The 17,385-nt window shown below is 42.3% G+C and overlaps 1 protein-coding gene across 1 annotated transcript in view; it reads left to right on the top strand.

Moving 5' to 3' along the window:
- The window catches only part of LOC144494026 (pecanex-like protein 2), a 209,129-nt gene that overhangs the window by 113,819 nt on the left and 77,925 nt on the right, over positions 1-17,385 (top strand). Inside the window, exons 25-26 of the mRNA XM_078213600.1 lie at positions 954-1,095; positions 4,217-4,394. Of these exons, the coding sequence (XP_078069726.1) occupies positions 954-1,095; positions 4,217-4,394 (320 nt within the window). The remainder of the gene's footprint in view (positions 1-953; positions 1,096-4,216; positions 4,395-17,385) is intronic.

The following is a 17,385-nucleotide window of genomic DNA, read 5'->3' as shown; positions in this document are numbered from 1 at the left end:
TTCCAAGTGCCCAGAATGCCCAAGCTGAAACAAAATGGTATGCAACACCCTGGGGTTTACCATTGACCAGAAACTGAGTTGGATCAGCCTTATGAATATTGTGGCTGCAAGCGGAGGTCAGAGGCTGGGAATTCTGCAGTGAGTAACTCACCTCCTGACTCCCCAAAGCCTGTCCACTATCTACAAGGCACAAGTCAGAATACTCCCCACTTGCCTTGGATGAGTGCAGCTCCAACAACATTCAAGAAGCTTGATACCATCCAAGAGAAAGCAGGCTGCTTTAATGGCACCTCATCCACAGCCTTAAACATTTGCTCCTTCCACCACTGATGCACAGTGGCAGTAATTCACCATGGCTCCTTCAGCAGCACTTTCCAAATCTGCAACCTTTACCTAAAAGGACAAGGGCAGCAGTTGCATGGCAACACTGCCATCTGCCAGTTTCCCTCCAAGTCAGAAACAATCCTGACTTGGAAATATATCACCATTCCTTCACTGTTGTTGGGTCAAACTCTTAGAATGTCCTCCCTAACAGCATTGTGGGTATACCTACACCACATGGACTGCAGTGGTTCACCACGGCCTTCTCGGGGCAGTTGAGAATGGACAATAAATGTTGGCCTAGCCAGCAATTTTCATATCCCATGGACTAATAAAAAGCACTGACAAAATGTAGCATCTGCTGTGTTTTAACAGAGACAGGAAGGGATCACAGATTTGAGTACCAGATGACATTTATAACAATGCTGCCCCATTTATGGTATTATCTAACCCCTTGAAGAAGTTTTTGGAACGGGGACGCCATTCAGTCTGTCAAACTTCATCCACCATTCAGTTAGATCCTGACTAATTAGCACTTTAACTCCATCCACCTTACCGTAGCTCCATAACCAGTTACAGTGTATTTGCTCCCTCTTTATTTTCTGTGTATTTTTTTTTGTTTTGTGTTCCAGATGCAGCCCAATTAATGTGGTTTGAGCGATTGTACGTTTGGCTTCTGTGTTTGGAGAAGTACATCATTTACCCAGCTGTGGTGCTCAATGCACTCACCAATGATGCTTTCTCGCTCAGCAGTCAGAAAAGACTTGGCTTACAGTAAGCTGCTGCACATTTACATTATTATTTTTAGAAAATGTAGTAATTGCTTTTACAGGTTCTCCAGTGTGTCTATCTGCTGGTAATGGTTAATCAATTCCAACAAGGGCCGTTTTGAATTGTTTACCCAATCCTATCTCGGTGGTGTTTGACTGTACATAACTGGAAAGGTCTGCTAGCCTCTGGAGTAATGCTGGGGAAGGAGAAACTTGAAATACACCATGTGTTGTGAGTCTGTGGAATGCACTACTGGGGTTAATGATCAAAGCTCATTCAAGAATAGGTTAGATATTTGAAGGAAATGGGGGAGAAGGGATTCAGGCAAAGGGAGAGCACATGAGATTAGGTTCATTTGAGAGAAACACCAGCATGGACTGATCGGACCAAGTGGTCTGTTTGTGTGTTGGAATTTCTCTGAAAATGTGCAGTGTAGTGCAACATACTGTCGCAAACTGTTGGCCTATAACAACCCAAGTGGTGAGCTCCTTGTGTTCATTCACCCCCACTGGTAAAAAAAAGAGAGTATCATAGGCAAATGATCATTTCTTGGTCTCGAGTTGTAGAATAGCAGAGTCAGAGGCTTATAATTGTAAGATTTGTATAAATTTGTGTTTGAACACACTTCCCATTGAGACCTTTTCTCATGCCTGTGTACCAAATGGCAACATCTGAGAAATGTCTCACTTAACCCTTTTTTAACAGTTATTCATCCATACCTTTCAGTCTTCCCACACTAATATATATATATAAATCGCCCTGGTTTGGCCTTCATTTATTTATCTCCTGATTTCCATGTCTTTCCCCTTCTCTATCTATGGCCAGATTGAGTTGCCCCAAGGTTTATTGTTTCATAGTTTGAAGTACAAATGGTGCCACAGAGGAGAGTGAATTCACCCAGAGAATGGCTTATAATGTAACGAAGATGTTATCCCATGTGATGGTGCACACGGTTTGCTGCCTCCCACTCCTTGTTCCTCATGACCATGTTTCACTTTGTTGACCACATCATTCTCCTCTAGAGCACCATTTCTATTTCAAACCATGTAACAATAAACCTTGGGGCAAACCAATCTGGCCATGGATAGAGAGGGGGAAAGACATGGAAATCAGGAGATAAATAAATGAAAGCTGAACCAGGGTGTTTATAAGTGTGGAAAGACTGAAAGATATGGATGAATAACCATTAAAAGAGGGTTAAGTGAGACACTTCTCGGGTGTTGCCATTTGGTACACAGGCATGAGAAAAGGTCTCAATGGGAAGTGTGTTCAAACACAAATTTATACAAATCTGTATTAAAAAATGCTGCATCTGTATCATTTTTTTCAATACTCATTCCATGTCCAAGGGCTGGACTTTATGCCTCCCTGCTGGCAGCTTTGAAGGTCGAGGCATGTGAATACAGCGGGTGGCCTTCTCACCACTTAGTCACCCACCCCTAACATCTAACATTTTACAGGGGACGGGTAGGTGTTGGGTGACTTGTCCATCCTTGGGCCTATTGAGGCCATTATGTGGTTAATTAATAGCCACTAAAGAGTCTCATTCCACTGCCGCTGGTATTTTACCGGTGATGGGGGAAGCGTATACCATGTGAGAAGCTGAGCAGCTCCTGTGGCCCATCAGAGAGCCACCCATCTCCAAGGTCATCACTCCTTTAATCCACCCCTCTGACCTCTTGAAGTCAATCCCCAGCCCCCTCAGTCCCTGGCGAGACCCTGGGGAGGCGATGGCCTAATGGTATTATCGCTAGACTATTAATCCAGAAACCCAGCTAATGTTCTGAGGACACAGGTTCGAATCCCGCCACAGCAGATGGTGGAATTTGAATTCAATAAAATATATCTGGAATTAAGAATCTACTGATGACCATGAAACCATTGTCGATTGTCAGAAAAACCCATCTGGTTCACTGATGTCCTTTAGGGAAGGAAATCTGCCGTCCTTACCTGGTCTGGCCTACATGTGACACCAGAGCCACAGCAATGTGGTTGACTCTCAACTACCCTCCAAGGGCACTGGGGATGGGCAATAAATGCTGACCAGCCAGCGATGCCACAAATGAATAAAAATAAATAAATGGGCTCACCAGCAGAATTGTTACAACATTGAGGTCATTTGGCGCCTGTCATGTCTGCACCAGCTCTCCGGATGAACAATTCACCCAGTGACATCACCCTGTCTTCCCCCCATAGCTCTGCACATATTCCTTTTCAGGTAACTGTCTAATTTTCCTTTGAATTCCTAGATTGAACATACATCTAGCACATTCTCAGGCAGAGCATTCTATACCTTAATCTCCCATTGCATGAAAATATTTTTCCTCATGTCTACACTATCCTTCTCACAGTTCACAATACTTCAAGTTTTGTATCAGTTGGATTTGTGTCCTGTACACCAAGGTCTATGTTGTTAATATATATCAGGAAGACAAGGGTCCAAAGTCTAACCCGTGGGGAACTCCACTATAAACATTCAAAAAACATCATTAACCACTACTGTAAATATCCTGCTGTAGAAGTTTTTTGTGATCACACTCTAGGAACTCTTACCCCTCTCTGTCCTTTACACCCAGCAGTGGCCACCATTCTCTGATGGTGCTGCTGGGATTACAGACCTGCTGGCCATCTGATTGGATAGTACCTGTCTAAGGCAGGACTTCCCCGAGATACAGTCTCATCTCAAAGCAATTAACACAGCTCCCACTGTTAAAGTGCTGCAAGGTACCTGTTGGAATCATGGGTGGGCTCCCCTTTGAATTTATAGGTTGGGAGAGTGGGCGCATGCAGGTATTGTGGCGCCTGTAAAATCCAGTCCCATATTTCTTTCGCTATTTGGCTGTGCAAGCTTAATGAGCTACAGTTCACACGCTCTGTGGATCCAAAAGGTGTGTCCTGAATTGCCACCACACTGACAGAATGGTGAAACTCCAGTGAGACGTTTACATAGATATTTCCATTAAAAATGTCAATATAGGAATTTAGAATGGAAACATAAGAATAAAAGCACCCAAATTATCCTGGTTTAATTATGTCCCAGCAACTAAGCTAGTTGACAACAATCCATGGCAGGACAACCAAAATGGTTTATACTTGTTAACCACTGTTATACTTTGTGTTGCAGCCTCGATGTTTTAATGATGACCATGGCCAGTATGAAGCTACTGCGCTCATCCTTCTGTAATCCAACGTACCAATACGTAACTTTGAGTTTCACCGTCCTCTTTTTCCAGTTTGACTACAGCAGCATCTCTGAGACTTTTTTGCTGGATTTTTTCCTGATGTCAATTTTATTCAGCAAGGCGAGTAATTTCAGAAACACTGTGTCACTGTGGTTCTTGCACATGCATATATTGGGTAGGGTATAGTCTGTGCTGTGGGATATGATAGTGAATAGTTTGTGTGGTGAGATATGATGGTAAATAGTTTGTGCTATTTAATAATATAATTTGTAGTCTATTTCTCATCTACATTCTGCTCCACAGCAATGTCATCCAAAAACATACCATCAGTTTCCAAATATACTTTGACGACACCCAACCCTACCTCATTACCATCTCTCTTGACCCTGCTACCATCTCTAAAATGTCAAACTTGACATTCAATTTCGGACGAGCAGGGATTTCCACCAACTGCATATTGGGAAGATTGAAAGTATTGGGCCAACATTTGCCATGTTAATGATGGCAGAACTGTCAACATTTCTCCACTGTAACTAAGAGCAGCTCCTAGAGCACATGTGGTTGTCCAGATGTTGTTGCCATTGATAGTCCATTTCTCCAGATGGCACTCTGTTGAAGCAGTCAACAATTAATGGGAAATCAATTGAAACAATGAGAACTTCAACTCTAATGTTGTCAGCCTTTGAAAAAGTGAGGTTTAATGAGTTTCTAACTCCATGCTAACCTGATAGTTGCTGCAAAACTCTCACTGGTTTGCCATGTGTGCACATTTCAATGTGATTCGTTGCTTATCTGCTTGCTGGAGAATAGGCTCCTCATTTGCCAGCGAGCTCTTCAAACAACAGTCCGCAGTTTTCTACAGTATGAGCTCATGTGGCTCAGTATTTACCAGGGGGACTCTGAGAGCCTGCAAGAAGCTGTGCAGGGCATGCTGCGCCCACTCTTCCACTGTGACTTCTCCATCCTGAGGCTTTAATCAGCAGAATTTCATAAATTTGTCTTTTTTAAAAAACACAAAGCCCAGGTCTAAATGATTGCTTTAAATTTCAACATAAATAACATAACTGTTACTGAAAATCGTTGTGGAAAAAGACTTATCCTGAACAAAGTCACCTCAGGCCTTTGGATCAGCGCTTTCGCACTCTAAGTGGACTTGACGAATGTTGCCCAATGTTGCTGTCGAGCGCATCAGCAAATTCAGAACTCTCAGACTCTGGTTTCCTCACTGACACCCGGCCAGCACAGGACCCTCCATTGGTCAAAGCCCTGTGCTGACGCACGAGTTGTTTCATTGCAAGTCGGCCTTTGTACCTCACTTCTCCTTCACAACACTCCTTAAACCTTACCTATAGCACATTTTGTAACACCTTACCTGAGGCAGAAGGTTGTGAATTGAAGTCCAACTTCAGAGGCTGACATTCCAATGCAGGACTGAGGGTCTGCTGCACTGTTTTGAGATGTTAATGCCAGGCTTAGATGGATGTAAAAGATGCCGTAGACCAATTTCAAAGAAGAGCTGAGGAGTTACTTCAGTATCCTGGCCAAGAGTTATCCATGAGTCAACATCACAAAACCGATTGGTCACAGCTGTTTGTGAGAGTTTGCTGTGTGCAAATTGGCTGCCATTTTTCCTACATTAGAGATGTGACTACACTTCAAAACAATTAATTAGTGATAAAGCACTTTGAGACATCATGTGATTGTAAAAGTGCTATATAAATGCAGGCTTTCTTTTCTCTGGCCTAGTTTTGGGTCGTCTGCCTTAGTAACTTAATAACAGCGCAGGCTTGAAGGGCCTGTTCCTGTGCTGTACTCTTCTTTGTTCTAATTCCTAACGTGCTCTGTGTCAAGTTATTCTGCTACAGCGGTATATTAATACAAGTTGTTGTTCTTGTGGTGGGATATGATGATGAATAGTGTATGCATGATATCATGGTAAATTGTTTGTGTGGTGGGATATGATGATGAATAGTCTCCATAGTGGGATATGATGAATAGTTTTCCAGTGGCATATGATAGAAATAATCTGAGTAAAATACGAGAGAGTGTTTTGTATTAGAGATGGTAAATAGACCAATTTTGACTGTACCCTGTGCCAATATCAATTGTTCTGGAGTCAGATGTTGCCAATTGACACTAGTCTTCTAATTACATTGAATTGCGGTTTGTCAGTTCCTGTTGCATTTCGCACCTTGCACAGTTCATATGCAAAGCAAACGATACAAAGACTGAAATTCATGGTGATTATTTAGCACCAGTGATCCCATTTCCTCAATCAGCTGGTTTTGCAAAAGCCGCACTTTAGTAGGTCAAATTTGTTGGGTGTGAAAAGCAGCAGTAGTTACAAATTAACGGCTATTAAGTGTTAATTTGAACCTTTCGGATTCAGGTATTGTTCAGTGGCTTTTGGCATTGTGCCACTTAACATCTATAAGTCTCACCTGACCAGATAAAAGTCAGGTGGGATAGCTAGATAGCTATAAACAGTTAGCACACATAGGATCTTTATTAATAAGCACCATAAATAGATTTAAAGCAGTTTCAAGTCTTCCTTTTTTCCTAATGAAAAGCCTCATGTTATGCCACCTTACAATGTGGGATTTTACTGAGAGGTTTCCAAGTACTTACCTGGAATCTCAGGCTGCTGAATTCCAGAAGACCTATGTTGAGGTGACTACATCTGTTTTAGGGGCAGCACAGTGGTTAGCACTGCTACCTCACAGCGCCAGGGACCCGGGTTCGATTCCCGGCTTGGGTCACTGTCTGTGTGGAGTTTGCACATTCTCCCCGAGTCTGCATGGGTTTCCTCAGGGTGCTCCAGTTTTCTCCCACAGTCCAAATATGTGCAGGTTAGGTGGATTGGCCATGCTGAATTGCCCCTTAGTGTCAGGATGACTAGCTAGGGTAAATGAATGGGGCTATGGGGATAGGGCCTGGGTGGGATATTTATGGGGATAGCCCTGGGTGGGATTGTAGTCGGTGCAGACTCGATGGACTGAATGGCCACCTCCTCCACTGTAGGATTCTATGATTAAGTTGTATTCAGTAACAGATGCCACTGATGCATTGAAATCAAATGTTAATTCAGCTGCAACTCAATGAATATAAGCCTGGCCTCAGTCAGTCTGTGAATCAGAAGGTTGCCAACACATCCACGTTACTGAGGGAGTGCCGCACTCTCAGCATCTTTTGGACAAAACTTTATAAGCAAGATCCCTGTTAAGTGGATGTAAAAATCCCTTGACACTACTCGAACAAGAGTTCTCCCCAATGGCCTGGGCAGTAATTATCTTTTCACAGAGTTGATTAATACTTCATGCAATCTTTCTTGCCAAACAGCTAAACCTGGCCTAGGGCAAATTCTAGACAGGAGAATCTGGTGGTAATGAATTACCCATTACTTCTATTCAGCCGGGTTCAATTCTCCCCACCAGAATGTCACGCCAGTCCTATACCCAGACAGAAAGGATGAAAGCTTCTAAACCCCACATTTCCTCATATTGATTAATCTCTTTGTGTTCCCACATTATCCAGCAGAGGGCGCCCATTAGCTATGTTAAGGAGATTCACCACTCTGCAATTAACAATGGAAAAGCTCCCTCACTATCCCAGTGAAATAAATGGAAGTGATGATGCATGACGAGGTGAACCCTAGCGAGACAAGAGCAAGTAAAAGGGATAATTTGTTCCATTTCTCTATTCCCATTTTCACTCTGTGTTATATCCCCTTTCTACATCATCTTATTTCCAAATGGCTCTTGGATCTTAGTAAAGGTAAAGCCGCCCTAGTCCCAAATGGTGGTGATTTAACCTGAGGATCGCCACACCTCAGGCGAGGGGCAAGGTTGAGAAGGCAGGCCTTCATAAATAACCTCAGCCAGTAGGGGAATTGATTAGAATGAAACAAAATGATAGAATGTCACAACAGTTGCAAAATATTACAGATGTTGGAAATCGCAAATAAAAACAGAATATGTCTATGCAGGGTAGGCAGCAACTGGGAAGAGAAACAATTAAGGTTTCAACAATGACAGTTATAACTATCTGTGTTATTTAGAAAATCCACAGCTACATTAAGGTATACTCACTAAGGTCATACCTATTAGGAAAGGCTGAATAGGCTGGAACTCCTTTCTCTAGAAAAGCAAAGGATAAGGCTTAATCTGACAAAGGTCTTTAAAATTATGAGGTGTGTGATAGGGTAGATAAACTGTTTCCATATGTCCAGAAGTCTGGAACCAGGAGGCTATAAATTCTAGTAAGGAATACAGAAAGAAGGTCTTTACTCAAGACAGTTGTTAAAATATGGAATTTGTTACAGCATGGAGTGATTGATGCAAATAGCAAAGAAGCATTTATGTGGGAGTGAGATAAAACATGAGGGAGAAAGGAGTAGAAGGATTTGCTGATAGGGTGAGTTACAATGGGGTGGGAGGAGATTTGTGTGGAGCACTGACACCACAACAGTCAAATGGACTCTTTCTGTGCTGCAAATTCCAGGTATTCGTCTTTTTAATTCTAATTATGAGCATTAAGTGACTCTACTTAGAACAGGAAAAGGAGGAGCCCAGTGTGCTCCCTTGTCTCTGTAGTGCCGACATTGGGTGAATGTGCTGGGCGGGCACCATACTGGATTGAGTTCCAAATAGTGGCCTTGAAACATTAAGACTAAATCATGAACAACATCTCATTTATCTTGGTGAATCCTTGACCTAATGCTGATGCACAAAAAACATTTGAGTAAGACAACAGCAAAGATCAAAATGTGAAACAACATCCTCAGCAAACTTGCTAGTTCTTTATGGGGTGCAGGTGCTCAGACCTTAAGGACTTCAGCTCTTGCCATCATCTACAGCAAATTGGCACAAGTAGAGCCTTGCAGGAAACCCAGACTGCAGCTGTGGTGCACCCCAATCAATGACTCATATAATTAAAGACCGGCCCTGACAAAATTCAGCAGATGGCTCAGAGAACTTAACTTAGCCACTGCGGAAGCTATTGCCTGGCTTGGCGATTCCTGCACATGCTAATAATAATTAAGACTTTAATCTGGTCTTCAATGGCTGGGTTGCTTTTGGTATGAGTGTGTTGTGAGGAGGAGATCTGGTAATTAGCTCACTACAGGACAAGAAAAACAGCTTAAAACAATGCGTCTCAGTTATTTCAGAAAATCCTCTGGAATTCAGCATGAAGATTGTATACCCCAGTGCCAACAGTGCATGCTGCCGGTCAATTGAAAATTTCAAGGCTAAGGTTGAGAGATTATTGTTGAGTAAGAGCATCGAGGAACCTGGAGAAAAGATGGGAAAATGAAGTTTGATGGCTATGATCTAACAAAATTATAGAACTGGCTTGAGGGCTAAGTGGCCTCCTGGTTGAACAGAACCCTCATGTCCTACAATCCTACGAATGATATTTGAGGGACAGTTTGGGTCAGTTAACTGGCTCACTTAAAATGAAAATGCAGCCTCGCCATGGTAAGTACCACAGTGATCAGTACACACCAACTCAAAGTCTCTAAAGGATTTTATTTTTAGCTTAATTACTATCTGCAGTCATACGCAAGTACGAAGCAGTAGAGACTAACCTGACCATATAAAGGCACAATAAAACATCTGCACCCACTTTAAAAATACAAGTCAGATTAAAGAATACATTGAGCTTTTAAGTTTGGATTTGAGTAATTGCTCTTGTACACATCTCCTGTAAAAAGCTTTAGTTTAAGGACGTGTGAAGGTATTTTCACAAACATTTCTCTGGCAGCAGGAGTGACTCATATTCATGTGTTACTGAAACTAATTAGCAGTTATTAAATTACTGAGACATACTGGGGTGGGGAGGGGGATAACGCTTCCTGTTGCTATGGTAACTGCATGGTGCTGGCTTCTGAAAACTCTTAATTAAAGGTTAATTTGCAGATGATAGCTCTGCAGATTAATGCTGTGACAGAACTCATTGTTTGAACTCCCACTCCTAAGTATTAAGTGGGAAGAGAAACGCAGCAGATTCTTTTTATTTTTGTTGCTTATTTTTCCACCACCCTCCTCCCCCTCATACTAATAATTCCTCAATAAACATGAAATGGCCTCTTTCGTGGGAGGGCAGAAATCAAGATGAAATATTTTGCATTTGGACCGGCCTTGCACATTTTGCTCTCGCTGACTTCCCAAATAATTTATTTTTTTTATTCCTCAGCTGGTCTGTAGGGAGCTGTGAACACCGACATCTGGTTGCCGTGACAAGCAAATGATAGTGAAACATACGTACACAAATGTTCTCGTGTGACTGGCGATGGGTGTGGGAGTTGACAGAAAAAAGGGTGATATTTACAGATTTTTTAAAGAAAGGTGAAAGGGGAGGTATTCACAAAACAAAAATGAGAAATGAATGACAAAACAAGAGCTCCTGATAAATGAAGCTTAGGCATATATAAAACCTGAATCATACTGAAGAGCGATTTTCTCAAAATTTAATATCTAACCTGCTCTTCCTACACAAAGCTCAAACCCTATAAATCTGAATTGATGACACTGCAAAATCAATGATTCACCAAATCAATGTAATTGATGCAAAATTAACTACCCCATATCTATAGATATGAATTCACTGTGACAGATCCACTATCCTCCATTTAATTAATAAATGAATTGCTGTTTACTCAACATGGCTGCATTAAATCTACACGGTCACTCCTGCCTACGCAATATGGCATACACACTGGTCCACTCTGCGGCACACAGCCTGCTGATTATTCAATAAGGGTGCGCCAATAATATAGGTTTTGTTGGCAGCAAATGTATGCAGGTCTTAAGATTTTTCATATTTTATATCTATAGATGAATGGCAGAAAAATGATTAAATAAAACTCCGGAGGCATTCAACGCAAAATGCTGCCAGAGTGTCTCCAAGTGTTTCTGTTTGTTTGTTTGCTGCTTTAAATTATTAACTTTACTTCTGCATTAAAAAGTTTGTTTTTCTCTTTGATCCAGGACGGATTTCAATCCAGCAGTGCCACCTCTATTAAATCCTGTTCTGCTGCCAGCCTGGTACAATGGCCAATCTCTAGTATGGCCGCCCCAATTAGTCACGACTGCGTGAGTCTGTAAAACAGTAAATATGGCGGAGAAACACTCGCTGCGTTGGCAGCAAACGCAGCCTTATATCTAACACTTATCCCATGACTGCATGGGACCAAACAAGTCCTGTTTATAATAAATCCCCACATAGAACAGCTTGTGTGCAGAGGTGGTTCACACCATGAAGAAAAACTGTTTGCACATACTGTATCTCTCATCTGTCATAAGCTTAGCCTACATTTTGAGTTAGACATTATAGTATTTATAACATTTGAACCAATTGGTCCATCCTGTGCTTATGCTCCACATGAACCTTCTCCTACCTATTTCATCTCAGTCCTTCAGCATATCATTCTATTCTCTTTTCCCTGGTGTATTTATCTAACTTCCTCGTAAATGCATTTGAACTGTTTGCTAAAAGTCACTTCATAAGCTAGGAAGTTCCACATTCTCACTACTTCCTCTTCTGAGTTCCTTATTGGAGTGACTTTTTCGTTCATTATGGGATGTGTGTATTGGAAGCAAAACCAGCATTTATTGCCCATCCTTAATTTCTCTTGTAAAGGGGCTGGTGAGCTGCCTATTTGTTGAACCATTCTAGTTGGTGTGGTGAAGGTGCTTCCACAGTGATGTTAGAAAGGAAGTTTCAGGATGTTGGCCCAGCAACAGTGATCTGTTTCCAGCTTAAGGTGGTGTGTGACTTGAGGGGAACCTGAAGGTGGTGGTATTCCTATGTACCTGCTGCCTTTGTCCTTGTAGTTGGTAGAGGTTCTGGGTTGGGAAGTCATGTCAAAAAGCTTGCCAAAATTCTCATTCTTTTAGCTATAAATGAGGAAATGGAAGAGAGGAAGGAACTCAGGAAAGTTACAATCACCAGGGAAGTGGTACTGAGCAAATTGTTGGGGCTGTGGGCAGGACAAATGCCCTCATTTGAATGGACTTCTCTCTAAGGTCTTGAAAGAAGTGGTTAATGAGATAGTTGATGCATTGGTTTTAATTTTCCAAAATTTTCTAGATTGGAGAAAGGTTCCATTAGATTGGAAGACAGTAAATGTAACTCCTTTACTCAGAAATAGAGGGAGACAGAAAGCAGCAAATTACAGGCCAGTTAGCCTAACATCTGTCAGAGGGAAATTGTTAGATACCATTAATAAAGATGTTATTGCAGAGCACTTGGAAAGAATCAAAGCTACGAGGCAGAGTCAACAGGATTTTGGGAAAGGAACATCATGTTTAACCAATTTATTGGAGTTCTTTGAAGGAGTCACGTGCTATGGAAAAAGGAGAACTAGTGGAAGTACTGTACTTTACAGAAGGCATTTGATCAGGTGCTACATCAAAGGTTATTGTGTGAAATAAAAGTTCATGGTGTAGGGGATAATATATTGGCATGGACTGAAAATTGGCTAGCTAACAGGATTTAGAGTTGGCATAAATGGCTATTTTTCTGGTTGGCAAAATATGATGAGTGGTGTGTCACAGAAATCCGTGCTGGGCCCTCAACGTTTTATAATTTATATAAGTGACTTGGATGAAGGGATTGAAGTTATGTTTGTTAAATTTGCTGACAACACAAAGATAGGTATGAAAGTAAGTTGTGAAAAGGATGTAAGGAGTCTACAAAAGGACGTAGATACGTAGGTTAAGTGAGTGGGCAAAAATCTGGCAAATGGAATATAATGTGGGCAAATGTGAAATTGTTCATTTTGGCAGGATAGAATTAAAAAGCTTATTATTTAAATAGTGAGAGATTGCAGAGCTCTGAGGTACAGTGGAATCTGGGTGTCCCGGTGCATGAATCTCAAAAGGCTATTAAACAGGTACAGCAAGTAATTAGGAAAGCTAATAGAATGTTATTGTTTGCAGTGAGAGGAATTGATTACAGAAGTTGGGAGATCATACTTCAGCTGTACAGAGCATTGGTGAGACCACATCTGGAGTACTGTGTACAGTATTGGTCTCCTTATTTAAGGAAAGATGCAAATTCATTAGAAGCAGTTCAGAGAAGGATTACTAGACTAATGCCAGGAAAGGGTGGGTTGTCGGATGAGGAAATTTTGGAGAGGTTAGGTTTGTACCCACTAGAATTTATAAGACTAAGAGGCAAGTTGATTGAAACCTTTAGACCCTGAGGGATTTTGACAGGGTCAATGTGGAGAGGATGTTTCCTCTTGTTGGAGAATCTAGAACTTGGGATCACTGTTTAAAAATAAGAGGTTGCTCATTTAAGACCGAGATGAGAATTTTTATCTGAGGGTCATGATCCTCTGGAATTCTCCTCCTCAAAAGGCAGTAAGAAGTCTCACAACACCAGGTTAAAGTCCAACAGGTTTATTTGGTAGCACGAGCTTTCGGAGCACTGCTCATCAGGTGAGCAGCGCTCCGAAAGCTTGTGCTACCAAATAACCCTGTTGGACTTTAACCTGCTGTTGTGAGACTTCTTACTCTGCCCACCCCATCCAGTGCTGGCATCTCCACATCGTCAAAAGGCAATGGAAGCAGAGTCTTTTAATATTTTTAAAGCAGAACTAGATAGGTTCTTATTTAACAAGGGGATGAAAGGTTATCGGGTGTCAGCAGGAATGTGGGGTTGAAGTTATTGAATGGCAGAGCAGATTACTTCTGCTCCTAATTCGAATGTTCATCTAACTATAGTGCTTTCTATTGAGCAATGTAAGACCTCATGCACTATTTCAAAAAAGAGCAGGGGAGCTATTCACTTTGTCCTGGTTAAAGTTTATCCTTTAACCAACAACACCAAAGCAGATTATCCAGTCATATCACATTGTTGATTTTGGGTTCTCCTGTGTGCAAACTGGCTGACTCATTTTCCTACATTGCAACAGTGAAAAGTACTTGATTGGTTGTCAGGCACTTTGAGACAACCTGAGGCTGAGAGGTTCAGCTTTCCTTTTTAAAGAGCACGATCTATCAGGACATTCCAACCAGGTTGGAGCAGACCTTAATTTCCATGTCTGCACGTTCATTCCAGCTGAGGTCACTGGAAGCCAATCAGCAATGGCAGCCTTTATAAAATGTGCCTCACCTTGGGCAGGATTCTCCGATCTCATTCACCTTGCTAGCGAGAACAGAGAATTTAGCGCTCACCCAAAACTCCATTCACTGCTGTGGGATTGGAGAATCCCAGCCGTGGGTGAGGTCGGAGAATTCCAGCCCTTGTCCTATCAGTCCCCTTTCAAAATCTCTTATTCACCATATCATCAGTCAGTCACCCCAAACCTTTCCCAAGATCTACCTTTTCAGCCTGCTGCCATCTGCAAAGCACCTTGTTCTGCTCCACTACCTCAAATGTGTTATACATTGCAATTTATGATTGCTTGTGAATTTGTAGAGATGCTTTCATTTCCTAAAATTTCATATGAAACCACCCTCCACCCGGGCGGCACGGTAGCACAGTGGTTAGCACTGCTGCTTCACAGCTCCAGGGACCTGGGTTCGATTCCCGGCTTGGGTCACTGTCTGTGTGGAGTTTGCACATTCTCCTCGTGTCTGCGTGGGTTTCCTCCGGGTGCTCCGGTTTCCTCCCACAGTCCAAAGATGTGCGGGTTAGGTTGATTGGCCAAGCTAAAATTGCCGTTAGTGTCCTGGGATGCGTAGGTTAGAGGGATTAGTGGGTAAATATGTAGGGATATGGGGGTAGGGCCTGGGTGGGATTGTGGTCGGTGCAGACTCGATGGGCCGAATGGCCTCTTTCTGCACTGTAGGGTTTCTAAGAAAAGGCTGAGGATGCTGGAAATCCGAAGTAGAAACAGGAAATATAGGAAATACTCAGCAGGTCATCCGTGAAGATGGATGGCTCTTCATGAAGACTGGAAGAACGTTTGACATTTAACAGTTTTTAAGCAAAAGCAGAGGCAGGGAAAGGGAGGAAAAACAAAAAGGTCTGTGATAGGGGGGAAGGCATGATGTGGAGATGCCGGCGTTGGACTGGAGTAAACACAGTAAGAAGTCTAACAACACCAGGTTAAAGTCCAACAGGTTTATTGACAGCAGAGATTTAATGGGTGAGCTTTTCCCAGAAATCGGCAAACGTCCGGTTGGGAAAAGCAGCGTTGAAGCTTTCTCAGTGCAGCATTTTGGAGGAAAAAACTTCAAGAATTGGGTCCCGCAATATGTCACTGGCAGGGTGGGTTCTGATTCGCCTGCCCTGTCAACAATTTAGAAGCGTGAGCATACGGCAACCAAACAAGTTAACCCTGGAACTCCCCCCTCCCCCTCCGTGGAAACAACCCAGGCACTCCCTGCATTGCCAGAGGGTGCCTGGGCAAAAATTAGGGGTTCCCAGACATGACTTGCCCCCTGAGGGCTGCACTCACCTGATCTCTTCTGAAAGTTGCACTCCTTTGGTGACCAATCGCAATTCCCGCCGTTGTGCCGTCACGCTGCCTTGATGGACTTTGACAGAGGTGATGATTCCTGTGTATGGGTCTGATAAAGATATGTTAATTTATTCTAATAATGTTGCTGCCAGGGGGTGGAACAATCACGACATGCATAACATGGGCAGCATGGTAGCACAGTGGTCAGAACTGCTGCCTCACAGCACCAGGGACCCAGGTTCAATTCCGGCTTGGGTCACTCTCTGTGTGGAGTTTGCACATCCTACCCATGTCCACATGGGTTTCCTCTGGGTGCTTCGATTTACTCCCACAGTCTAAAGGACGTGCTGGTTAGGTTCATTGGCCGTGCTAAATTCACCCTCAATGGACCCAAACAGTTGCTGGATTATGGTGATTAGGGGATTTTCACAGTAACTTCATTGCAGTGTTAATGTAAGCCTACTTGTGACACTGATAAATAAACTTAAACTTACGTCGTCGTAAAAGGCAACTTCGCTTGTTGAACACCTGTTTCTTGTCCTAACTGCTGCATTGGCAGTGGCCACTGAACCCAATAGTGCTGCAGAGTGGCCAATCTCCAATTGGCCAGCTGCTCTATGAAGTGGAAATTCTTCCTGAAGAGAGATGGAGGTCTTGCCTCATGATAATTAAAGGTCAGGCAGTCCGAAAATTAAAGCAGGGCAAGCTGGCCAAGTGGAGGCAGGCTCACCCCAGACATTTACTCTGGGGTGTGTTGAGCCCACCCACCCTTTGTGTATAATCCAGCTCTGCATGTTAGACCTCTGCAGTTGCAGCATCAGGAAACACAGCCTCATGCTCAATCTGTGTAATGTGTATGGAAATAAAAAATCTTTCTTTGAAAAATAAGAACTGTTACTTTAAAAGAAATTGGATTAAACAACTGTTTTATTTGCCTTTCATGCAGTTTGAAGGTTTAAACTTTAAAAGACTATGGCTTAGATTTACATTGCGATATGTCGTGTGACTAACAGAATGTAGACAAAAATTAGGCAAAAGCTGCATAATTGTTTCCTGGTGATAGGAGCTGTTAGAATAGAATGTATTTAGGTCAGCCAACATATTAACATCCCAGTACAGCTTTGCATTTGCACGTAATCGTCAGTTATTTTGATCCCAACATTGAAATGGCTCATATGTGCAACCAATAAAGAGCCAGTGGAACATAGGAACGGGACAACCCCTCCAGCCTGCTCTGTCATTTCATTAGATAACTGTTGATTTGTATCTCAACTTAATCTATCTGTCTTTGCTTCATTTTCACATCCTTACCCAGCAAAAATCTATTGCACTCAAACTTGAAAAATAGACTCGGAGCATATAAACCTTATTGAAGGGGAGAGTTCTAGATTTCCACCATTTTCGTTTGAAGAACTGCTTGCTTCCTGATATCAAACCTAAATGTCCTGACTCTAATTTTAAGATTATGCCTCCATGTACTGTATTTCCTCCGCCGGAGGAAATTGTTTATCCCTATCCACCCCATCGAATTCCTAAATCGTTTTAAAGATCGCAACTAGATAATCCTTCAATGTTCTAAAGCCAAGGGAATATAAACCAAGAGTTTGTCATAATTTAATCCTAGTCACATTGCAGAATAGACAGTGACACAGTAAAATTGCAACATTGAAAGATTTGAAAATAAAACCATACAAG

This window comes from Mustelus asterias, chromosome 5, assembly GCF_964213995.1.
Source record: "Mustelus asterias chromosome 5, sMusAst1.hap1.1, whole genome shotgun sequence".
In the NCBI taxonomy this organism is placed as follows: Eukaryota; Metazoa; Chordata; class Chondrichthyes; order Carcharhiniformes; family Triakidae; genus Mustelus; species Mustelus asterias.
This window is presented reverse-complemented; position numbering and strand designations above follow the sequence as displayed.